The sequence below is a fragment of the Pseudophryne corroboree genome, chromosome 1 (genome assembly GCF_028390025.1).
Source record: "Pseudophryne corroboree isolate aPseCor3 chromosome 1, aPseCor3.hap2, whole genome shotgun sequence".
Taxonomy (NCBI): domain Eukaryota; kingdom Metazoa; phylum Chordata; class Amphibia; order Anura; family Myobatrachidae; genus Pseudophryne; species Pseudophryne corroboree.
In genome coordinates this window covers 827,588,860-827,614,288 of record NC_086444.1, presented here as the reverse complement: position 1 = coordinate 827,614,288, position 25,429 = coordinate 827,588,860, and the positions used below count along the sequence as shown (strand labels likewise).

Here is a 25,429-nt window from a genome sequence, read left to right as displayed (position 1 = left end):
CAGGCAAAATACAAGTGGGTCATATGTAAGTGACCACCCTCTGTTGTTTTTGGGGGTCAAATTTGTGGCCCAAGACTAGTTAACCCTTGCAAAACTACAGCTACTTATTCAAAATGGTAAAATATGGTGTGTGTGTGCCCAGTTTGCCAGTGTATTTCATGCCCAAAACAGCGTTGGGCCACACAAAATACAAGTGGGTCATATGTAAGTGAACCTACTCTGTTGATTTCAGGTGTCAAATTTGTGACCCAAGACTCATTAACCCTTGCAAAACTGAATGAACTGAATAAGAAGCTGGCGTTCGAATAAGAAGTGAATAAGAAGCTAGAGCTTGAATAAGAAGCTGGCCGAATAAGAAGCTAACTTCAGCCTCGTCAGCTGGAGGGTATAGATTTATCTGATGTGTCAGTATGGGACGGGTAGCTGGTGATCCTGTGCAGCAAGGAGGGGTCTGATGCAGATCTCTCTCCAGCAGCAGCTGATCCTGGGAGATAAAAGGGAGTAGGCGGCAGCTGAGTGGCTGCGTGCTGAGTGCGTGTCCTGCTGGGTGGGTCTGGCATGGTGCTTGTAGCTGGGGCTCACCAGCTGCGCAGTAATACTGTAGCTGTACAGGCAGGGAAGCAGGGATCCCAGCGGGCAGACTACGCCGGCGGCAGCATGTGGTCAGTCTTGGTGTTTGGAATCCTGACAGCCATCTTCACCTGGGTCTGGTTTGGGGGCAGGGGAAAGAGAAGGGAACCAGATGCAGGTGAGCAGCAGCCCCAGGAAGGGAGAGCGGAGGAGCCGCTGGCTGCAGGGAATGCCCCGGACACTGCGCCGTGCGCCACCAGTGAGGAGTCCGGAGCAGACACGGGAGCAAGCCGGGACGCTGGTCACATAACTACTTCAGGACAGGGCAGGATCACTGAGCCGGCTCCGGCAGACCGTGTGCGGAAAGAGTCCCCTCAATATGTCCAGCCGATGTCTGAGGATGAGGTGCTCCGTGCAGGGGACTGCGTGCAAACACATGGGACACTGGGGTCCCCCCCACACGAGGACGTTGCACTGCAGCCCAAAGGGGAATTGTATAGGGATACTGTCTCCGAGCAAGCGGCGCTGCCATCTGCGGAAGAGGGCTACCCCGCCGGTGTCCCAGATAGAGATGGGGCTCAAACCAACGTAGGGGATCTGCAGTCCCCAGATAATTATGGGGTGCAAAGCAATGAAGAGGCCATCCAGGCCCCAGACGTTCCAGACAAAGAAGAGGTGAAAAGCAATGTAGAGGATATGCACTCATCAGGTGTGTCAGGGAGAGATGGGGTACAGACCAATTTGGATGACTTGCCCACAGATGTCTCTGCAGAACTGCAATGCAATGTGGAGGCTACCTACCCCCCGGATGTTGCATCGAGTGCAGGCTTGCAGATCACAGAAGATCTGTCAGGATGCCCTGCAGGCATCCTGACTGAGGCGAATGTGCAGTCCAGTGACATTCTGGCGCATCTTGTAGGTCTGCATGAGGAAGATGGAACGCAGCCTGAAGGAGAAGCGTACCCTGAAAATGCCCAGCAGAAAGAGAGGGCGGAGGACTCTCCCACAGATGTCTCACAGAGAGAGTGGCTGCAGAGCAATGGAGAGGAACCCTGCAGTGCTACTGGGTCTGTTCAAGAGAAGGTGCACCCTATACGTGCCCAAAAGGTTCTGCATATCAATGGTGAGGAGGCGATTCAAGAAAATGCCAATGCAACAGGTAGGCTGCTATATAACATACACTGGAGGCTGAAAGCTCCGTGTTACCTGTATGTATTCTAGTATTGCCTATGTCCATTTATCTCGGTGTAGAGGGCTATTAGTCCGGATAGTTGCCCACTTTGTATTCATTAATCTGAAATGAAAAGGCTCGGGTTTTCTGAAGTTAAGACCTGGTAGACTGACAAATTGTATAGTTACATTTGGCAGAGAGCTGCACGTTGGCGTTTTAGCCTGCATTTTGGCTGCATACCCTCCAACATTGTACCCTCGAAAACCAGTACATATAAGGAAAAGGGGTGTGACCACGGGTAAACTTTCCTATACTTTCTATGGAGATGGGGTACATTTACTAAGCAGTGATAAGAGCGGAGAAGTTGCCCATGGCAACCAATCAGCACTGAAGTAACATCTATAATTTGCATACTATAAAATCATACAGAGCTGCTGATTGGTTGGTGGGGAAATTTCTCCACTGGCTCACCTCTCCGCTCTTATCACTGCTTAGTAAATGTACCTGTTAGTGAGTAAAAAATCGGTACAAAGCTCTTTTTGGCCAGTACAGGCCATAAAAAAAAAAAAAAAGGTACGGTACCTGCCAAAAAGGTACAGTTGGAGGGTATGTGGCTGTATTAGTGTCATCCCCCTAAAGCTATTTTGATTGTAAGGAAAAGGTACTTAAATGTAAAGATGATGGTGTTGGTTTGTGCTACATCCCAGGTCCGGTCTGTGTAGGGTAATTGCTTAAGGCAAAACCTTTTCCCTAGCTATACAGGTCTTTGTGCTCCCTAATCCATTCTGCCTACTTTGCTGTGATGCAGATAGTGCCAAGGGACATATGTATTGAAGCTTGTAGAGCATAGGTCTGCAAACTCTGTCCTCATTACCCCACACAGTGCATGTTTTGCAGATCTCACAGAATCACAAGTGAAATAATTAACTCCACCTGTGGACCTTTTAAAATGTCTGAGTAATTAATACACCTGTGCACCTGCTGGGTTACCTGCAAAACATGCACTGTGTGGGATAATGAGGACCGAGTTTGCAGACCTATGTTGTAGATAAACTAAAGGGCTGTATTCACGGCCCGATTTGGGGGGAGATGTATGCTGAGCGAACCGCTCAGCACATGCCTACCTTCCCCCTGCTCAGCGCAGCACGATGTGTGCTGAGCCCAGTGGGTGAAATGATCGACCTGCTAGATTGAGTCTGCATGCAGACTCAATCTAGCACCAGCGATAGCGATGTACGGGGCCACACAGCTATCGCTGTGAGAGGTACACACTGAGAGATCACTGCTTAGATTTTAAGCAATCTAGTCAGATTGCTTATAGGCCCTACACACTGGCCGATTTTTTGAAAGATATGAACGATCTCGTTCATAAATGAACGAGAACTCGTTCATATCTTTCAGTGTGGAGACTCCTGCGATGAACGATGCGCGTCCCCGCGCTCGATCATCGCTGGTCTCCCGTCGGCTGTGCATGCAGGCCAATATGGACGATCTCGTCCATATTTGCCTGCACTTCAATGCAGCCGCGTGACGGGGGGAGTGAAGAAACTTCACTCCCCCCGTCACTGCCCCCCCGCCGCCGGGTCGCTCGTCGGCCGTATCCGCCGTCGGGCAGCTCGGCGGCGGGTCGGCCAGTGAGTAGGGCCCTTTAGATTTTAAGCAATCTAGTCAGATTGCTTAGATTTTAAGCAATCTAGTCAGATTGCTTAAGGGGGGTACTCACGGAGCGATATTCTAAGCAATCTGACTAGATTGCTTAGAATATCGGCAGGATCGCTCCGTGTGTAGCCCCCTCGGCGATAGCGATGCGCGGCCCCGCACATCGCTATCGCCGCTGCTAGATTGGCCTGCATGCAGGCCAATCTAGCGGGTCGCTCACTTCACCCGCTGGGTGAAGTGAGCGGCCCCCCCGTCTCCCCCCGCACGCTCAGCACAGATCGCGCTGTGCTGAGCGGCAGGAGAGATGTGTGCTGAGCGGTTCGCTCAGCACGCATCTCTCCTTGATCGGCCCGTGAGTACTGGGCTTTAGATTTTAAGCAATCTAGTCAGATTGCTTAGATTTTAAGCAATCTAGTCAGATTGCTTAGATTTTAAGCAATCTAGTCAGATTGCTTAGATTTTAAGCAATCTAGTCAGATTGCTTAGATTTTAAGCAATCTAGTCAGATTGCTTAGATTTTAAGCAATCTAGTCAGATTGCTTAGATTTTAAGCAATCTAGTCAGATTGCTTAGATTTTAAGCAGCGATCGCTCCGTGAGTACCCCCCTTAAGGGGGGCATGTACTAAGCAGTGATAAAGGAAAAGTTGCCCATGGCAACCAATCTGCATTGACACATTTTATAATTTGCATACTTTAAAAATATACAGAGCAGCTGATCGGTTGCCATGGGCAACTTCTCCACTGGCTCATTTCTCCACTTTTATCACTGCTTAGTACATGTCCCCCAAAGTACCTGCCCATCTGCTCCTAGCTGCAATTTTTCAAACGCCGCCTGTAACATGGCATTTAGGAGCCGGTTAATACTTTGGGGTCTATTTACTAAGCCTTGGGCCCGAAGCGTGGTAAGCCTGCGAGAAGACTCTCTCTGCGCTCACTGACAAGATTAAGGCTGGTGGGATGCCACTGTCGGTATACTGACAGCTGGCATACCATCTGCCGGCATTACGTATGTATTCCCCTTGGCCATCTAGCAGCTGGATCCCGATTGACGGGCAGAGGCGGTCGCACGGTGGGAGGGCTGGCGGTGTTTGGCCCCCCGTTTGGGATCCGGTCTGAAGATCGACAGTGTCTAGGTCGACAATGTTTAGGTCAACCACTATAGGTCGACAGTCACTAGGTCGACATGGATGGAAGGTCGACAGGGTTTCTAGGTCGACATGTGCTAGGTCGACAGGTCTAAAGGCCGACATGAGTTTTTCACATTCTTTCTTTCTCTAACGTCCTAGTGGATGCTGGGGACTCCGTAAGGACCATGGGGAATAGCGGCTCTGCAGGAGACTGGGCACAGCTAAGAAAGAATTAGGACTACCTGGTGTGCACTGGCTCCTCCCACTATGACCCTCCTCCAGACTTCAGTTTGAATCCTGTGCCTGGCCGAGCTGGATGCACACTAGGGGCTCTCCTGAGCTCCTAGAAAGAAAGTATGTTAGGTTTTTTATTTTACAGTGAGATCTGCTGGCAACAGACTCACTGCAGCGAGGGACTAAGGGGAGAAGAAGCGAACCTACCTAACTGGTGGTAGCTTGGGCTTCTTAGGCTACTGGACACCATTAGCTCCAGAGGGATCGACCGCATGGAACCGGCCATTGGTGTTCGGTCCCGGAGCCGCGCCGCCGACCCCCTTACAGAGCCAGAAGCAAGAAGAAATCCGGAAAATCGGCGGCAGATGACATCAGTCTTCACCAAGGTAGCGCACAGCACTGCAGCTGTGCGCCATTGCTCCTCATACACACTTCACACTCCGGTCACTGAGGGTGCAGGGCGCTGGGGTGGGGGCGCCCTGAGAAGCAATAAATACACCTTGGCTGGCAAATATATCACAATATATAGCCCCAGTGGCTATATATGTGATAAATACCCCTGCCAGAATCCATAAAAAAGCGGGAGAAAGGTCTGCGAAAAAGGGGCGGAGCTATCTCCCTCAGCACACTGGCACCATTTTCTCTTCACAGTGCACCTGGAAGACAGCTCCCCAGGCTCTCCCCTGTAGTTTTCAGGCTCAAAGGGTTAAAAAGAGAGGGGGGCACAAAATTTAGGTGCAGTAGTGTTATACAAGCAGCTATTGGGGGGAAAAATCACTCAGTTATAGTGTTAATCCCTGCATTATATAGCGCTCTGGTGTGTGCTGGCATACTCTCTCTCTGTCTCCCCAAAGGACTTTGTGGGGTCCTGTCCTCAGTCAGAGCATTCCCTGTGTGTGTGCTGTGTGTCGGTACGGCTGTGTCCTCATGTGGGATGAGGAAGGTTACGTGGAGGTGGAGCAGAGGCCGATACATGGGATGTCGTCCCCTGTGGGGCCGACACCAGAGTGGATGGATAGGTGGAAGGTATTAAACGACAATGTCAACTCCTTACAAGGCTGGATGACGTAAAACAGCTGTGGGACAGCCGGCTTCTCAGCCCGCGCCTGCCCAGGCGTCTCAAAGGCCATCAGGGGCTCAAAAAAGCGCCCGTTACCTCAGATGGCAGACACAGATGTCGACACGGAGTCTGACTCCAGTGTCGACGAGATTGAGACATATACACAATCCACTAGGAACATCCGTTACATGATCTCCAAGTACCACATAAAAGGGGTTTTATTTTTGGGGAGAAAAAGCTGCCAGTGTTTTGTTCCCCCATCAGATGAATGAATGAAGTGTGAAAAGTAGCGTGGGTTCCCCCAATAAGAAACTGGTAATTTCTAAAAAGTTACTGATGGCGTACCCTTTCCCGCCAGAGGATAGGTCACGTTGGGAGATATCCCTTAGGGTGTATAAGGCGCTCACACGTTTGTCAAAAAAGGTGGCACTGCCGTCTTAGGATACGGCCACCTTGAAGGAGCCTGCTGATAAAAAGCAGGAGACTATCCTGAAGTCTGTATATACACACTCAGGTTGTATACTGAGACCTGCAATCGCCTCAGCATAAATAGTGCTGCTGCAGCGTGGTCTAATACCCTGTCAGATAATATTAATACTCTAGGACAGGGAAAATAGTTTGCTAACATAGAGCATATTAAAGACGTTGTGTTTTATATATATATATATATATATATATATATATATATATATATATATATATATATATATATATATATATATATATATATATATATATATATATATATATATATATATATATATATATATATATATAGCAGTTTCAGACCGGCACTCCACGCAAATTTCAAATGACTGCGCCGGTGCCTCCACATATACCAAAAGTATAAATATAGACTTGCAGAAGTGTGGCACTCGGCTTGATGAATAGACAATAAACCAGTCAGGTCTTACAACGTTTCAGTGCTTTTATTGCACTATCGTCAGGATACAAAACAAATGAAAATGTTACATACCTTTATACACCTACACCCAGAGTGAATTCGCGCCAGCAGGTCAGTCTGAACCTCCCACTCGCGTCCAATACATATTACATCATCACGTTAGTGACACCCATCACCATAACAACAGAAAACAAATAATCTCATCACGGCCTCTGAAAAAAGTATCTATATATTTCAAGAGCAACAAATCTTAAAAGCAACTGAAACTCAGATATTCATTTAACCCCTTGGGTGACAATACATCCAAGCGGTAAATCCATTCCGTTTCCCGTTGCAATAATAATCGATTACGATCACCTCCTCTCAGAGGCTTTTGTACAAAATCAATCATCCTGTATTTAATACTCGCAACACTGTGGTTAAATTCGGCAAAGTGCCTGGCTACAGGTTGGTCAGATTTACTCTTGCTAGCTAGAGCAGCTCTAATAGCCGACCGGTGCACAGACATTCGGTCCTTAAATCTGCCCTGTGTCTTACCTATATAGGAAAGACCACAGGGACAGATAATCTGGTACACCACATACGTTGAATTACATGTCAGGTGGTGTTTAATGCGATATTCTTTACCTGTATGTGGGTGGCAGAAGACATCCCCAGGCATAAGATACCCGCAAGTAGTACAACCACATTTGAAGCAGCCAAAGCTTTTAGTAGACATAAAGTGTGATGGTTTCTCCTTAATGGCACTAATGTCGGCATGTACTAATAGGTCTCTTAAATTGCGACCCCTCGTGAAACAAGGCATGGGATTCATATTGTGAAAAGGTAATTGTCGGTCAGACTTAATAACATGCCAATGTTTTTTAATTACTGTATTAACCTTTCTCGATTGGATGTTAAATTGATTAATTACTGGAAATCGTGTCATATCATTGTTTTTAATCTCAGATTTATCCAATAATCGTGCTCTATCCAGCATCATCACTTTCACGCTGGTTTTTACTAAATCTTGTCTGGAATAACCTCTTGCAACAAGTTTCTCAATTAAAGACTCTATCTGTGCTCTAGCAATGGAGCTGTCAGAATTAATTCTCCAAATCCTTAGCATCTGAGAGTAAGGTAATGATTTTTTCAAGCTAGGAGGGTGGCAACTAGTGTATTGAAGAAGTGTATTGCGATCAGTAGTTTTTGTATGTACTGATGTCACAAACTTATGAACATTAATCATAATGTCCACATCAAGAAAATCAATTTTCTCTTGACTCATTCTGATGGTGAATTTAATTGGACATTGACTATTATTGTTAGTTTCAATTAAATCAACAAATGATGACTCAGTACCCCTCCAAACAATAAATAAATCATCTATAAACCGTTTATACAAAACAATATTGGATGAAATATCTAAATCAGAAAAAAAGATTTTTTGTTCTATATTAAACATAAAGATATTAGCTATCATCGGAGCAACAGCAGAGCCCATTGAGCATCCGCTCAACTGAATGTAAAACTTGTTATCAAATAAAAAGTAATTTTTTTTCAACACAAATTCCAATAAATGAATACAAAATTCCACAAAACCCTCAGAATACATGCCACTGGAAACCAAGAACTCATTAACCATCTGTAAACAAGCCTCTTGAGGAATCACGGTCTAAAGGCTAACAACATCAGCGCAAATCATCCAAGCTCCTTCAGGTAATTCCTGTAAGGAAATCAGTTCATTCAAGAACATCGTGGTGTCCAATAGAAAGTTCTTATGTTTTTTAACCAGCGGTTGAAGTATTGCGTCCAGATATACAGAAGCAGGTTGTGATAGCGAACCCCGTGCCGACACGATCGGCCGACCAGGAGGGGGAGTTAATCCCTTATGTATTTTTGGGAGGGTATAAAGGAGGGGAGTCAAAGGGTACTTAGGAAACAAAGAATCGGCTAATTTTTGATTAATTATATTATCAACCGCCCTTTTACAGATGGTTAATGAGTTCTTGGTCTCCAGTGGCATGTATTCTGAGGGTTTTGTGGAATTTTGTATTCATTTATTGGAATTTGTGTTGAAAAAAAATTACTTTTTATTTGATAACAAGTTTTACATTCAGTTGAGCGGATGCTCAATGGGCTCTGCTGTTGCTCCGATGATAGCTAATATCTTTATGTTTAATATAGAACAAAAAATCTTTTTTTCTGATTTAGATATTTCATCCAATATTGTTTTGTATAAACGGTTTATAGATTATTTATTGTTTGGAGGGGTACTGAGTCATCATTTGTTGATTTAATTGAAACTAACAATAATAGTCAATGTCAAATTAAATTCACCATCAGAATGAGTCAAGAGAAAATTGATTTTCTTGATGTGGACATTATGATTAATGTTCATAAGTTTGTGACATCAGTACATACAAAAACTACTGATCGCAATACACTTCTTCAATACACTAGTTGCCACCCTCCTAGCTTGAAAAAATCATTACCTTACTCTCAGATGCTAAGGATTTGGAGAATTAATTCTGACAGCTCCATTGCTAGAGCACAGATAGAGTCTTTAATTGAGAAACTTGTTGCAAGAGGTTATTCCAGACAAGATTTAGTAAAAACCAGCGTGAAAGTGATGATGCTGGATAGAGCACGATTATTGGATAAATCTGAGATTAAAAACAATGATATGACACGATTTCCAGTAATTAATCAATTTAACATCCAATCGAGAAAGGTTAATACAGTAATTAAAAAACATTGGCATGTTATTAAGTCTGACCGACAATTACCTTTTCACAATATGAATCCCATGCCTTGTTTCACGAGGGGTCGCAATTTAAGAGACCTATTAGTACATGCCGACATTAGTGCCATTAAGGAGAAACCATCACACTTTATGTCTACTAAAAGCTTTGGCTGCTTCAAATGTGGTTGTACTACTTGCGGGTATCTTATGCCTGGGGATGTCTTCTGCCACCCACATACAGGTAAAGAATATCGCATTAAACACCACCTGACATGTAATTCAACGTATGTGGTGTACCAGATTATCTGTCCCTGTGGTCTTTCCTATATAGGTAAGACACAGGGCAGATTTAAGGACCGAATGTCTGTGCACCGGTCGGCTATTAGAGCTGCTCTAGCTAGCAAGAGTAAATCTGACCAACCTGTAGCCAGGCACTTTGCCGAATTTAACCACAGTGTTGCGAGTATTAAATACAGGATGATTGATTTTGTACAAAAGCCTCTGAGAGGAGGTGATCGTAATCGATTATTATTGCAACGGGAAACGGAATGGATTTACCGCTTGGATGTATTGTCACCCAAGGGGTTAAATGAATATCTGAGTTTCAGTTGCTTTTAAGATTTGTTGCTCTTGAAATATATAGATACTTTTTTCAGAGGCCGTGATGAGATTATTTGTTTTCTGTTGTTATGGTGATGGGTGTCACTAACGTGATGATGTAATATGTATTGGACGCGAGTGGGAGGTTCAGACTGACCTGCTGGCGCGAATTCACTCTGGGTGTAGGTGTATAAAGGTATGTAACATTTTCATTTGTTTTGTATCCTGACGATAGTGCAATAAAAGCACTGAAACGTTGTAAGACCTGACTGGTTTATTGTCTATTCATCAAGCCGAGTGCCACACTTCTGCAAGTCTATATATATATATATATATATATATATATATATATATATATATATATATATATATATATATATATATATATATATATATATATATATTGCACAGAGGGATATTTGCCGGCTGGCATCCAGAATTAATGCAATGTCCATTCTGCCAGGAGGGTATTAGAAACCCGGCGGTGGACAGGTGATGCTGCCTATAAAAGGCACATGGAGATTCTGCCTTATAAGGGTGAGGAATTTTTGGAGATGGTCTCTGGGACCTCGTATCCACAGCAACAGCTGGGAAGAAATTTTTTTTTTTTTTTACCTCAGGTTTCCTCACAGCCTAAGAAAGCACCGTATTTTCAGGTACAGTCCTTTCGGCTTCAGAAAAGCAAGCGGGTCAAAGGCGCTTCCTTTCTGCACAGACAAGGGAAGAAGGAAAAAGCTGCACCAGCAGCCAGTTCCCAGGATCAAAAATTTTCCCCCGCTTCCTCTGAGTCCACCGCTTGACGTTGGGGCTCCACAGGTGGAGACAGGTGCGGTAGGGGCGCGTCTCGGGAACTTCAGGGACCAGTGGGTTTGCCCACAGGTGGATCCCTAGGTTCTGCAAATAGTATCACAGGGATACAGGCTGGAGTTCGAGGCGACTCCCCCTCGCCGTTACCTCACCTCAGCCTTGCCTGCTGCCCTCGGAGAAAGGTAGTACTGGCGGCAATTCACAAGCTGCACTTCCAGCAGGTGAAATCTAGGTACCCCTCCTTCAACAAGGCCGGGGTTACTATTCCAAAATGTTGTGGTACCGAAACCAGACGGTTCGGTGAGACCCATTCTAAAATTGTAAGCCTTGAACACTTATATACGAAGGTTCAAGTTCGAAATGGAATCGCTCAGGGCGATTATTGCAAGCCTGGATGGTATCACTGGACATCAAGGATGCTTACCTGCATGTCCCTATTTACCCTTTTCACCAGGAGTACCTCAAAATTGTGGTACAGGATTGTCCTTACCAATTCCAGACGTTGCCGTTGGTCTGTCCCCGGCACCGAGGTATTTACCAAGGTAATGGCCGAAATAATTATCCCGTACTTGGACGATCTCCTTATAAAGGCGAGGTCCAGGGAGCAGTTGTTCGGCGGAGTAGCACTATCTCGGGAAGTGCTACAACAGCACGGCTGAATTCTGAATATTCCAAAGTCGCAGCTGGTTCCTACGACGCGTCTACTGTTCCGGAGTATGGTTCTGGACACAGAACAGGATAAAAAGGGTTTCTCCCGGAGGAGAAGTCCAAGGAGTTGTCGTCTCTAGACAGAGACCTCCTAATACGTATACAGGTGTTGGTGCATCAATGCACGCGAGCCCTGGGAAGGATGGTAGCTTCTTACGAAGAAATTCCATTCGCCAGGTCCCATTCAAGGATTTTCCAGTGGGATCTGTTGGACATGTGGTCCGGGTCGCATCTTCAGATGAATCGGCGGATAACCCTGTCTCCAAGGGCCGGGGTGTCGTTGTTGTGGCTGCAGAGTGCTCATCTTCTAGGGGGCCGCAGATTCGGCATACAGGACTGGGTACTGGTGACCACGGATGCCAGCCTTCGAGGCTGGGGGGCAGTCACACAGGGAAGAAACTTCCAAGGCTATGGAAAAGTCAGGAGACTTCCCTACACATAAATATTCTGGAACTAAGGGCCATTTACAATGCCCTAAGTCAGGCTAGGCCCCTGCTTCAACACCGGCCGGTGCTGATCCAGTCGGACAACATCACGGCGGTCGCTCATGTACACGACAGGGCGGCACAAGAAGCAGGATGGCGATGGCAGAAGCCACAAGGATTCTCCGATGGGCGGAAAATCATGTGTTGGCACTGTCAGCAGTGTTCATTCCCGGAGTGGACAACTGAGAAGCAGACTTTCTCAGAAGACGCGACCTCCACCCGGGAGAGTGGGGACTTCATCCAGAAGTCTTCCAAATGATTGTACACCGTTGGGAAAGGCCACAGGTGGACATGATGGCGTCCCGCCTCAACTAAAAGTTACAAAGATATTGCGCCAGGTCAAGGACCCTCAGGCGATAGCTGTGGACGCTCTGGTAACACCGTGGGGGTACCAGTCGGTGTATGTGTTCCCTTCTCTGCCTCTCTTACCCAGGGTAATGAGAATAATAAGGAGAGGAGTAAGAACTATACTCATTGTTCTGGGTTGGCCAAGAAGAGCTTGGTAACCAGAACTCCAAGAAATGATCTCAGAGGACCTATAGCCTCTGCCGCTCAGACAGGACCTGCTGCAGCAGGGGGCCTGTCTGTTTCAAGACGTACCGCGGCTGCGTTGACGGCATGGCGGTCGAACGCTGGATCCTGAAGGAAAAGGGAATTCCGGAGGAAGTTATCCCTACGCTATTTAAAGCTAGGAAAGAAGTGAACGCTAACCATTATCACCGCATAGGGCGGAAATATGTTGCATACTGTGAGGCCAGGAAGGCCCCAAAGGAGAAATTTCAGCTAGGTCGATTTCTGCACTTCCTACAGTCAGAGGTGACTATGGGCCTACAATTGGGTTCCATTAAGGTCCAGATTTCAGCTCTATCGATTTTCTTCCAAAATGGAACTGGCTTCACTGCCTGAAGTTCAGACATTTGTCAAGGGAGTGCTGCATATTCAGCCTCCTTTTGTGCCTCCAGTGGCACCGTGGGACCTCAACGTGGTGTTGGGTTTCCTAAAGTCACATTAGTTTGAACCACTCAAAACCGTGGATTTAAAATATCTCACGTGGAAAGTGGTCATGCTTTTGGCCTTGGCTTCGGCAAGGCGGGTGGCAGAATTGGCGGCTTTGTCATGCAAAAGCCCCTATTTGATTTTCCATATGGATAGGGCAGAATTGAGGACTAGTCCCCAGTTTCTTCCTAAGGTGGTATCAGCTTTTCACTTGAACCAACCTATCGTGGTGCCTGCGGCTACTAGGGACTTGGAGGACTCCAAGTTACTGGACGTAGTCAGGGCCTTGAAAATTTATGTTTCCAGGACGGCTGGAGTCAGGAAGACTGACTCGCTATTTATCCTGTATGCACCAAACAAGATGAGTGCTCCTGCTTCAAAGCAGACTATTGCTCGCTGGATTTGTAGCACAATTCAGCTTGCGCATTCTGTGGCTGGCCTGCCGCAGCCTAAATCTGTAAAAGCCCATTCCACGAGGAAAGTGGGCTCATCTTGGGCGGCTGCCCGAGGGGTCTCGGCTTTACAACTTTGCCGAGCTGCTACTTGGTCAGGGGCAAACACGTTTGCAAAATTCTACAAATTTGATACCCTGGCTGAGGAGGACCTTGAGTTCTCTCATTCGGTGCTGCAGAGTCATCCGCACTCTCCAGCCCGTTTGGGAGCTTTGGTATAATCCCCATGGTCCTTACGGAGTCCCCAGCATCCACTAGGACGTTAGAGAAAATAAGATTTTACTCACCGGTAAATCTATTTCTCGTAGTCCGTAGTGGATGCTGGGCGCCCGTCCCAAGTGCGGACTGTCTGCAATACTTGTATATAGTTATTGTTAACTAAAAGGGTTATTGTTGAGCCATCTGTTGAGAGGCTCAGTTATATTTCATACTGTTAACTGGGTATAATATCACGAGTTATACGGTGTGATTGGTGTGGCTGGTATGAGTCTTACCCGGGATTCAAAATCCTTTCCTTATTGTGTCAGCTCTTCCGGGCACAGTATCCTTACTGAAGTCTGGAGGAGGGTCATAGTGGGAGGAGCCAGTGCACACCAGGTAGTCCTAATTCTTTCTTAGCTGTGCCCAGTCTCCTGCGGAGCCGCTATTCCCCATGGTCCTTACTGAGTCCCCAGCATCCACTACGGACTACGAGAAATAGATTTACCGGTGAGTAAAATCTTATTTTTTTTTGATTTTTTTTCATACTTAACGATCCACGTGGACTACGATTGGAACGGTAAAGTGTGCCGAGCGAAGCGGTAGCGGAGCGAAGGCACCATGCCCGAAGCATGGCGAGCGAAGCACGGTCACTCTACGAAGAAAACGACACAAAAAAAATAAAATCCTCATGTCGACCTTTAGACCTGTTGACCTAGAAATCCTGTCGACCTTCCATCCATGTCGACCTAGTGACTGTCGACCTATAGTGGTCGACCTAAACATTGTCGACCTAGACACTGTCGATTTGATGAACACCCCCCACCCATTTAGGGGTGCAGTCCGGGCAACGCAGGTGTATCTGGACCATGTGGGGGTGGGCCGCGGTGGCTGCGTGACGTCACACGCAGCCGCTGCGACCAGCACAGTGACTAGTAGCTCGCTGCCAGGGAGCTACTCTTCAAGTACGAAAGCATCGCCACTGTGCAATGCTTTTGTACTTGTGTGCCGGGGTAGGGCCTGAAATGCAGACTAGCCTTATACTGGACGTCCACCCGCATGTCGGTGTACTAAATTTAGCACATCTATGATCAGGTCTGAATTAGGCCTCTAGTACAGATCGCACCGTAAGTGTCTCAAATGCAGGTTACATAACAAACAAATACAGTTTATATACAATTTTCACTTGTAAACAAACATGCAGATTATGTTCCCCAAATTATCTATATATCCAAGCCTTCACAGCAGTGTGTCCCATACTCTGTTATCAAAGCCCCCTAGCAGTCCTTCTTTTTAAGGCCATCTATCCTTCAGCACAGATGATAGGGGGACATGTACTAAGCCGTGATAAAAGTGGAGAAGCTGCCCATGGCAGCCAATCAGCTGCTCTGTATACTTTTACAGTATGCAAATTATAAATGTTACATCAATGCTGATTGGTTGCCATGGGCAGCTTCTCCACTAGCTCACTTCTCCAGTTTTATCATTGCTTAGTGACCCCCTTAATTACTGCTTAGTGTCCCCCTTAATTACTTCCTCCATCACTTTAATTTAACTACCTTATGCCATGCTTGAGGACATTTTAAAACCTTGACTGTAAGGGGCTATTAGAAAACAGAGTTTGGGAAACACTGTCATATGATGTATTGCGTGTTGTTGGGATATACTTGTTCAATTGTGATTGGACATAGAAAAAGGAACAATATTGCATGCCACCCAAAAGTGGTGCTTGAAAAAGGGGGTGGAGCCTTGGTGAAAGGGGATGGATTCTTGTGGCACCTGTTTACATCACTGTCCCAGGCTCTCCCTGCACTGTTAATAGATCCTGTGCATATGCGCATGGCATCTATTCACCCCCCCCCCCCCCCCCCCCCCAAAAAAAAAAACAAAAAAAAAAACAAAGAAGCAGAAGTTTTTTCCCACGACGGTACATGAGTGGTGGGTCAGCCTCAGAAAAATTGAATATTCAGGACGTTAGGGAGGTATGTTATTGCAGAACTTTGTAATAACTAGCTAGTTAAATTGGACACGTTTGACTATGTTGCTTAATGTCAAAACTTGTCCAGGGATCTTTTTACTTCTGACCTTATCTGGAGCTGGCTGATGGCCAATGCTGGTTAATGGTGAACAATTCCAGACAAACTTGGGAACAGTTCTGTGTGTCTATATAATATTGCATTTAACTAAATGGCAAGAAGAAAGATAGAGATGTAGTGGGTTTCCCAGACTAGTAATTAAAATGAGCCTAGAACTGGTGCATAGAAAGAAAAATCATACACAACACTTATCAATCTAGTATCTTTGTCAATAGAGTAGAGTGCTTATTAACTTATATTTTCTCACTTAAATATTTATCTAAATCCCTTTCAGTAATTACTATTGGTAGCTTTTTCTGCTGCACTTAATAAGTAATACAATCCAGGTACAATATTATAGCTATAAAGTAGTATAGGATTCTGAGTGCCCCAGACCTAATCATAAGCATTTAGAACTACTGTTGCGATTACCGAAGCCATTTCAATACACTACAAAGTTCTGATGGTGAGGTCCGTCTCTAGCAAAAGGAACTTTTACTACGGTAATGACAGTTTAGAACACTCCTGTTTCTGGCACATAATATGCCAGTTCTTCTAATAATTTCCCTGCATGATTACATGTATAAAGCGGTAACTGCAGCACATAATGCAGTTACTGCAAATACAAGTAACACCACTTCTTACACCTCCCTCATGGTGCCTCCATTTTGGTGGAAGACTTGTTGTTTAATTCAAACTTCAGCAATATTAATTTCTCTGACGTCCTAGTGGATGCTGGGAACTCCGTAAGGACCATGGGGATTAGCGGCTCCGCAGGAGACTGGGCACAAAAAAAGAAAGCTTTAGGACTACCTGGTGTGCACTGGCTCCTCCCCCTATGACCCTCCTCCAAGCCTCAGTTAGATTTTTGTGCCCGACCGAGCTGGGTGCAATCTAGGGGGCTCTCCTGAGCTTCTTAGAAAAAGTTAGTTTTAGGTTTTTTATTTTCAGTGAGACCTGCTGGCAACAGGCTCACTGCATCGAGGGACTAAGGGGAGAAGAAGTGAACCTGCCTGCTTGCAGCCAGCTTGGGCTTCTTAGGCTACTGGACACCATTAGCTCTAGAGGGACCGAACACCGGCCCAGCCTCGGAGTCCGGTCCCAGAGCCGCGCCGCCGGCCCCCTTACAGAGCCAGAAGCAAGAAGAGGTCCGGAAAATCGGCGGCAGAAGACATCAGTCTTCACCAAGGTAGCGCACAGCACTGCAGCTGTGCGCCATTGCTCCTCATGCACACCACACACTCCGGTCACTGATGGGTGCAGGGCGCTGGGGGGGGGCACCCTGAGCAGCAATATAAACACCTTGGCTGGCAAAAATACATCACATATAACCCCCAGGGCTATATGGATGTATATTAACCCCTGCCAGATTCCAGAAAAAAGCGGGAGAAAGGCTCCGCCCCCTTCTCGGCGGACTTATCTCCTCAGCACACTGGCGCCATTTTCCCTCACAGCTCCGTTGGAGGGAAGCTCCCTGGCTCTCCCCTGCAGTTAATACACTACAGAAAGGCTTAAAAAGAGAGGGGGGGCACAATTTAGGCGCAGTATACAAATATATGCAGCTATAAGGGAAAACACTTTTTTTATAGGTGCTATCCCTGTGATATATAGCGCCCTGGTGTGTGCTGGCATACTCTCCCTCTGTCTCCCCAAAGGGCTTTGTGGGGTCCTGTCCTCTATCAGAGCATTCCCTGTGTGTGTGCTGTGTGTCGGTACGGCTGTGTCAACAGGTATATGGAGGATAATGAGGTGGAGCGAATGCCTGTAAATATGTTGTCACCCCCTGCGGGGTCGACACCGGGGTGGTTGAACTTATGGAAGGATTATGTGAAAGTGTCAACTCCTTACATAAAAGGTCGACGACACGGAACAGCCGGCTACTCAGCTTGTGCCTGTCCAAGCGTCTCAAATGTCATGGGGGGCTTTAAAATCGCCCGCTACCTCAAATAACAGACACAGATGTCGACACGGATACTGACTCCAGTATCGACATCGATGAGACTGGTGTACCCTCCAAATAGGCCCACCCGTTACAGGATTGAGGCAATGAAAAATGTATTACACATTTATGATTATACCCCAGGTACCACATAAAAGGGTATTGTGTTTGGTGAGAGAAAACTATTAGTAGTTTTTCCTGCATCTGAGAAATTAAATGAGGTGTGTGAGGAAGAGTGGTCTTCCCCCGGTAAGAAATTGATAATTTCTACAACGGTTATAAGCAGCGTACCCTTTCCCGCCAGAGGATAGGTCACGCGGGGAAACACCCCATAGGGTAGATACAGCGCTTACACGCTTATCAGAAAAGGTGGCACTACCGTCTCCGGATACGGCCGCCCTGAAGGAACCTGCTGATAGAAAGCAGGAGTTTACCCTATAAGATATGGTCACACACTAGGGCATTATATTGCGACCAGCCGTTGCTTCGGCATGGATGTGCAGTGCTCCCGCTGCGTGGTCAGATTCCCTGTCGGAAAATAACTATGGATAGGGACAATATTTTGCTGAAAATAGAGCATATAAAAGACGTGGTCTTATACATGCGTGATGCTCAGAGGGATATTTGCCGGCTGGCATCAAAAATAAGCGCTAGGTCCATTGCCGCCAGACGGGGGTTATGGACTTGACAATGGTCAGGCGATGCCGACTCGAATCGGCACATGGAAGTTGCCCTATAAGGGGGTAAAACTGTTTGGGGATAGTTTTTCAGACCTCGTTTCCACAGCTACTGCTGGGAAATCGATTTTTTTTGCCACAGGCTACCCCACAACAAAGGAAAGCACCGTATCATCAAGTACAGTCCTTTCGGCCCCAGAAAAGCAAGAGGGCTAGAGGCTCATCCTTTCTGCCGAGAGGCAAAGGTAGAGGAAAAAAGCTGCAACACACAGCTAGTTCCCAAGAGCAGAAGTCCTCCCTGCGTCCGGTAGGTCCACAGCATGGTGCTGGGGCTGCTCAGGCGGACCCGGGTACGGTGGGGGCCCGTCTCAGATATTTCAGCGGACAGTGGGCTCTCTCACATGGATCCCTGGGTCCTTCAAGCAGGATCTCAGGGGTACAGGCTGGAGTTCGAGATGTTCTTCCCCCCGCCGTTTCCTAAAATCTGCCTTACCGGCACCTCCCTCTGCCAGGGAGACGGTGTTGGTGGATATTCAACACTATAATCACAACAAGTGATTGTCAAGGTACCCCTCCTTCAGCAAGGAAGGGGTTACTATTCCACAGTGGTTGTGGTACCGAAACGGTTCGGTGAGACCCATCTTGAAATTAAAATACTTAAACTTTTATATCAGAAGATTCAAGTTCAAGATGGAATCGCTCAGGGCGGTTATTACGAGCCTGGACGAGGGGGATTACAGGGTCTCCCTGGACATCAAGGATGCGTACCTGCATGTCCCCATTTACCCCCCTCACCAGGAGTACCTCAGATATGTGGTACAGGACTGTCACTATCCGTTCCAGACGCGGCCGTTGGAGTTGTCCACGGCACCGAAGGTCTTTACCTAGGTAATGGCCGAAGTGACGATACTCCTTCGCAAGAAGAAAGTTTTTATTTTCCCGTACTTGGACGATCTCCTGATAAAGGCGAGGTCCAAAGAACAGTTGGTAGTGGGGGTAGCAGAAGTGCTACAACAGCACGACTGGATTCTCAATATTCCAAAGTCACAGCTGGTCCCGACGACACGTCTTCTGTTCCTGGGAATGTTTCTGAACGCAGACCAGAAAAGTGTTTCTTCCAGTGGAAAAAGCCGAGGAGTTGTCATCTCTAGTCGGAGACATCCTAAAACCAGGACAGGTGTCAGTACATCAATGCACACGAGTCTTGGGAAAAATGGTAGCTTCGTACGAAGCATAATTCCATTCGGAAGACTCCACGCAAGGACGTTCCAGTGGGACCTGTGGGACTAATGGTCCGGGTCCCATCTACAGATACAACAGCGGATAACCCTGTCGGCAAGAAACAGGGTGTAGCTGCTGTGGTGGCTGCAGAGGGCTCATCTACTAGAGGGCCGCAGATTCGGAATACAGGACTGGGTCCTGGTGACCACGGATGCCAGCCTTCGGGGCTGGGGTGCAGTCACACAGGGAAGAAATTTCCAAGGAGATTTCGCTTCACATTAATATTCTGCAGCTAAGGGCCATTTACAATACCCTAAGCCAAGCAAGGCCCCTGCTTCAGAACCAGCCGGTACTGATCCAATCAGAAGACATCACGGCGGTCGCCCATGTAAACAGACAGGGCGGCACAAGAAGCAGGATGGCAGAAGCCACAAGGATTCTCCGATGGGCGACCTACACCCAGGAGAATGGGGACTTCATCCAGAAGTTTTCCAAATGCGGGTAAACCGTTGGGAATGACCACGGGTGGACATGATGGCGTCCCGCCTCAACAAGAAGTTGAAAAGATATGGCGCCAGGTCAAGGGACCCTCAGGCGATCGCTGGGGACGCTCTAGTGACACCATGGGTGTACCAGTCGGTTTATGTGTCTCCTCCTCTACCTCTCATACCCAAGTTACTGAGAATAAGAAGGCGAGGAGTGAAAACCATACTCGGGGTTCCGGATTGGCCATGAAGAGCTTGGTACCCGGAACTTCAAGAGATGCTGGCAGAGGACACTTGGCCTCTGCCGCTCAGACAAGACCTGCTGCAGCAGGGACCCTGTCTGTTCCAAGACTTACCGCGGCTGCGTTTGACGGCATGGTGGTAGAATACCAGATCCTAAAGGAAAAGGGTATTCCGAAGGAAGTCATCCCTACCCTGATCATAGCCAGGAAGGATGTCACCGCAAGACATTATCACCGCGTTTGGCGAAGATTTGTTGCTTGGTGGGAGGCCATGAAGGCCCCGACGGAGGAATTTCAACTATGTCGATTCCTGCAAGCAGGGGTGACGTTTGGGCCTCAAATTGGGGTCCATCAAGGTCCAGATTTCGGCTCTGTCGAATTTCTTCCAGAAAGAACTGGCTTCACTGCCTGAAGTTCAGACTTTGGTTAAAGGAGTACTACATATTCAGCCTCCTTTTTGTGCCTCCCGTGGCACTTTTTGGATCTCAACGTGGTGTTGGATTTCCTAAAGTCGCATGGGTAGAGCCACTTAAAACCATGGAGCTAAAGTATCTCCCGTGGAAAGTGGTCATGCTGTTGGCCTTGGCCAGGCGTGTGTCAGAATTGGCGGCTTTGTCATGTAAAAGGCCTTATCTGATTTTCTATATGGATAGGGCAGAGTTGAGGACTCGTCCTCAGTTTCTCCCGAAGGTGGTCTCAGGTTTTCACTTGAACCAACCTATTGTGGTGCCTGCGGCTACTGGGGACTTGGAGGATTCCAAGTTGCTGGACGTAGTCAGGGCCCTGAAAATGTTTTATTTTTCCAGGACGGCTGGAGTCAGGAAAACTGACTCGCTGTTTATCCTGATGGCACCCAACAAGCTGGGTGCTCCTGCTTCTAAGCAGTCTATTGCGCGCTGGATTTGTAGCACTATTCAGCTGGCGCATTCTGCGGTAGGATTACCGCAGCCTAAATCCATAAAAGCCCATTCCACAAGGACGGTGGGCTCATCTTGGGCGGCTGCCCGAGGGGTCTCGGCTTTACAACTTTGCCGAGCAGCTACTTGGTCAGGGGCAAACACGTTTGCAAAATTCTATGAATTTGATGCCCTGGCTGAGGAGGACCTGGAGTTCTCTCATTCGGTGCTGCAGAGTCATCCGCACTCTCCCGCCCGTTTGGGAGCTTTGGTATAATCCCCATGGTCCTTACGGAGTTCCCAGCATCCACTAGGACGTCAGAGAAAATAAGAATTTACTTACCGATAATTCTATTTCTCGTAGTCCGTAGTGGATGCTGGGCGCCCATCCCAAGTGCGGATTGTCTGCAATACTTGTACATAGTTATTGTTAACTAATCGGGTTCTTGTTGTGAGCCATCTATTCAGAGGCTCCTCTGTTATCATGCTGTTAACTGGGTTTCATATCACAAGTTGTACGGTGTGATTGGTGTGGCTGGTATGAGTCTTACCCGGGATTCAAAATCCTTCCTTATTGTGTACGCTCGTCCGGGCACAGTATCCTAACTGAGGCTTGGAGGAGGGTCATAGGGGGAGGAGCCAGTGCACACCAGGTAGTCCTAAAGCTTTCTTTTTTGTGCCCAGTCTCCTGCGGAGCCGCTAATCCCCATGGTCCTTACGGCGTTCCCAGCATCCACTACAGACTACGAGAAATAGAATTATCGGTAAGTAAATTCTTATTTTCTTTCACTGCTGGCTGTGTGCATGCCTGTTCCAGATTCTTAATCTGGAAGTTGGGGCAGTTTTATTGGCAGCTGAGTGTATTTATCTTTGGTCTGCTCTGTAGAAAGGCTCTACTGTACAATATGTAGATGTGTGCACATTCATTTTATGGGTAGATAAAAAAATATATTTGAGATGGCCTGTATGTACTAGTAATGTTACAAATGATGTTTGTCATCCTTATTGATTAGGACTCGTGTGTTTCACAAATAATTACTTCACTGCTTCTGGATAGCAGGTACACTATAGATAATTGGAATTGTCAGTTTAAAGTGTTGCCGTGATATGACCTTAATTTCTACTTTAGTTACAACTTTTACTTATCTCCCACTAGGGTTACTTACAGAGACTTTTGCGTCTTTTGCAGACCACAGAAATTCTGTGAATATACTGGAGGCTACAGAGGACAGTAAATTAAAAGACTATGATTTATTTGCCCATCACGATGCGTCTCATAAGGACATGGTATCACATGATCACAGTAAGCATTCTTCTGGACAAATGGACTTTGTAAAGCATGAGTCTTCGGAACAGTTAAGAGCTGACATGGCCCTTGATGAACATTCATTGACTAACCACTGTGATGCTGTAGAGCCAATCGTTGGATTACAAGATAATGCGGATGTTGCTTCCAACTGCATACCCAATGAAAATACTTCCACAGGATTAACAGGCACCCATGTATCTGAAGAACTTACTCTGCAGGATGCGCAATCTAGTACAGTTCTGGATAAATCTACCAACATGTTATCTTTATCCCATCAGGATGAAGAAGAAAGTCCTGGTCTCAGAGAGTCTACTGTAAGTGAAAAGGCCTGTTCTAGTTATCTCTTGGACACAAAGTTCCATGAAGGTGACTATCCAAAAGCGAAACAGGTTGCTGCTATTCAGCCAATGCCACAGAATGTGAATCTTTCTTTCAAAGTTCATTATGTCACACACTCTGATTCCCAAGTTATTGCTGTCACTGGGGATCTAAAAGAACTTGGTGAGTGGGAAGCCTTTGTCCCTCTGATATATGTAAAAGATGGCATCTGGTCAAATTCAATCACCCTGCCTGTAGACACCACCGTGGAGTGGAAATTTGTAATGGTGGAAAATGGAAAGATAAACCGCTGGGAGGAATGCAGCAACAGATGTTCTAAGGCTGCACATGATGATTTTGAGACCCAACAATGGTGGGGCTATCCGTAATACAAAATGTCTCTAGGAAATTTAAGTCTTGCACTTTAATTATAGTCTAATTATATTTTTCTGCAATATAGAGTAGGTAAGAATCTAGTGCTATCGCTTCTTACTAATTCGAGCTGTTGTGAGACTGTTTGCTGTATCAGTACAGTTTCATGATTACCTGGCAGTGATTGAAACTGTGACTTATCAAGCAACCTAACTTTTTAGTCCACATTTTAGAAGTTGCATTTTAGCCTGCATGCAACTTTGTATTTAAAAGTGACAGCATGCAACATGAGACGGAACCTTCAGTTTTTAAATAAACTACTTGATGTTTCTATTGAATTCAGCACATTTCTGCAAATCTACTAATGATTTGTCTTCAGTTCTCCTATTCTAATCTTAGAATTTTTAATAAACAAGTATTTCTGTTTCAAACTGTGTCAACGTATGTTTAAAATGAATGAATGCAATAAAGGAATGTATTGGCTAACTATGCAATTAACAGGTTGTCTTGTGAGGTGACTTTCCATTATTTTCCAGCTTTTAATAATCCTATTGTTTGCAGCATACAGTGCAGATACTTGGTCTAAGGCAAGCCAAGGGACTTGTCATTGGGGTAAATATGAAGCAGTGATAAGAGTAGAGAAGTTGCCCATGGTAACCAATCAGCTGCTCTGTATAATTTTATAGTAAGCAAATTATAAACATTACTTCAATGCTGATTGGTTGCCATGGACAACTTCTCCACTCGTATCACTGTTTTCATACATTTTACAACATTGTCTCTTAAGGTGGCCATACTTGTACACTGTATGGCGGCAGCAATGACCAATTATCCATCAGTCAGGCATGAAAACTTGCTTGAAAACATATTCGACAGCTGTGGTGATTGGTGCTCATATCTGATAGTGGCTATACTCCCTATCAGACAGGCCAATTACCAGATAGTGTATGGTAGGCCTGGCCAATCTATGGCTCTCCAGTTCTTGTAAAGCTACACATCCTGAGAGCCACAGGTTGGCCAGGCCTGGTTTATGGCAAGGTCAAAGTCGGTCTGTCTCGGTATTGGTTTTAATCTTTTTTTTTTTTTTTTTTTTTTTTTTTTATAGTGGAGATTTGATTTTGTTTTTATAGAGGCGTGTACATTACAATACGGGCAGTTACACCCTCTGATCACGTGGCAGTACTCAAGCAGTTTGAACTCTGCACAAGTTTTGTTTGTTTTTTTTGACCCCCGCCCCCCAGCCTATTTGTGGTAGTGAAGTGGTCTGCTTGGACTACATGCTACATGACCATTATGTGCTCTTATTGGCTGATGGCTTTAGGTTGCAGGTCTTTCACTAGCTACTTTATCTCTGTAAAGAAGATGGAATTATTGCTATCACCAAAAAATGGGCTGCAGGCATTTTGTGTAGAGGCTGAACAGGTATGGAATGAGGCAACTATATATCATCTAACTGAGAATGGGCTGTGTATCATTCTTGCCAACCCTGCTGCTATAGTATTTCAGGGAGTCTCCCTGACACTCGGGAAATCACCCTGCCTCCTTGAAGAGTCTAGTAAGCTCCCCATTAAGTAAGTAGTTTTTTTTATATTTAAAAAAACCCCCAAAAAACGAGATTTAGGGTAAGAACTTACCGTTGTTAAATCTTTCTGCGAGGTACACTGGGCTCCACAAGGATTAACATCGGGGGTGTAGAGTAGGATCTTGATCTGAGGCACCAACAGGCTCAAAGCTTTGACTGTTCCCAAGATGCACAGTGCCGCTTCGTCTATAACCCCGCCTCCGTGCACTGGAGCTCAGTTTCGTTAACCAGCCCAATGCAGTAGCAAATACTAGAGACGACAATCACTCATAGCCAATTACGCCACAGGAGAGGGTGTTGGCGGCTATGCCACACCAACCCAAAGAAGCTAAGTGCGTCAGGGTGGGCACCTTGTGGAGCCCAGTGTACCTCGCAGAAAGAGATTTAACAACTGTAAGTTCTTACCATAAATCTAATTTTCTGCTGCGGGGTACACTGGGCTCCACAAGGATTAACATCGGGGATGTCCTAAAGCGGTTTCTTATGGGAGGGGCCACAAGAACCCGGCGGCCAAAGGAAGCATCCTGGGAGGCGGAAGTATCAAAGGCATAGAACCTTCTAAAAGTGTTCCCTGAGGACCATGTAGCCACCTTGCACAATTGTTCAAGGTTTCGCA

General features: G+C 46.2%; 1 protein-coding gene across 4 annotated transcripts; it reads left to right on the top strand.

The window, feature by feature from the left end:
- Nucleotides 1-512: 512 nt before the first annotated feature.
- STBD1 (starch binding domain 1) lies at nt 513-23,729 on the top strand. 4 transcript variants are annotated; one of them, XM_063919714.1, is made up of 2 exons: nt 513-1,693; nt 22,422-23,729. In XM_063919714.1, the coding sequence occupies exons 1-2, from the start codon at nt 559-561 to the stop codon at nt 23,246-23,248; spliced, it is 1,962 nt and encodes a 653-aa protein (XP_063775784.1). In that variant the 5' UTR covers nt 513-558; the 3' UTR covers nt 23,249-23,729. The 4 variants fall into 4 exon arrangements, with proteins under 4 accessions (XP_063775784.1, XP_063775782.1, XP_063775781.1 ...); XM_063919712.1 differs by having other exon boundaries at nt 22,389-23,729; XM_063919711.1 differs by having other exon boundaries at nt 513-1,729.
- Nucleotides 23,730-25,429: the final 1,700 nt, after the last annotated feature.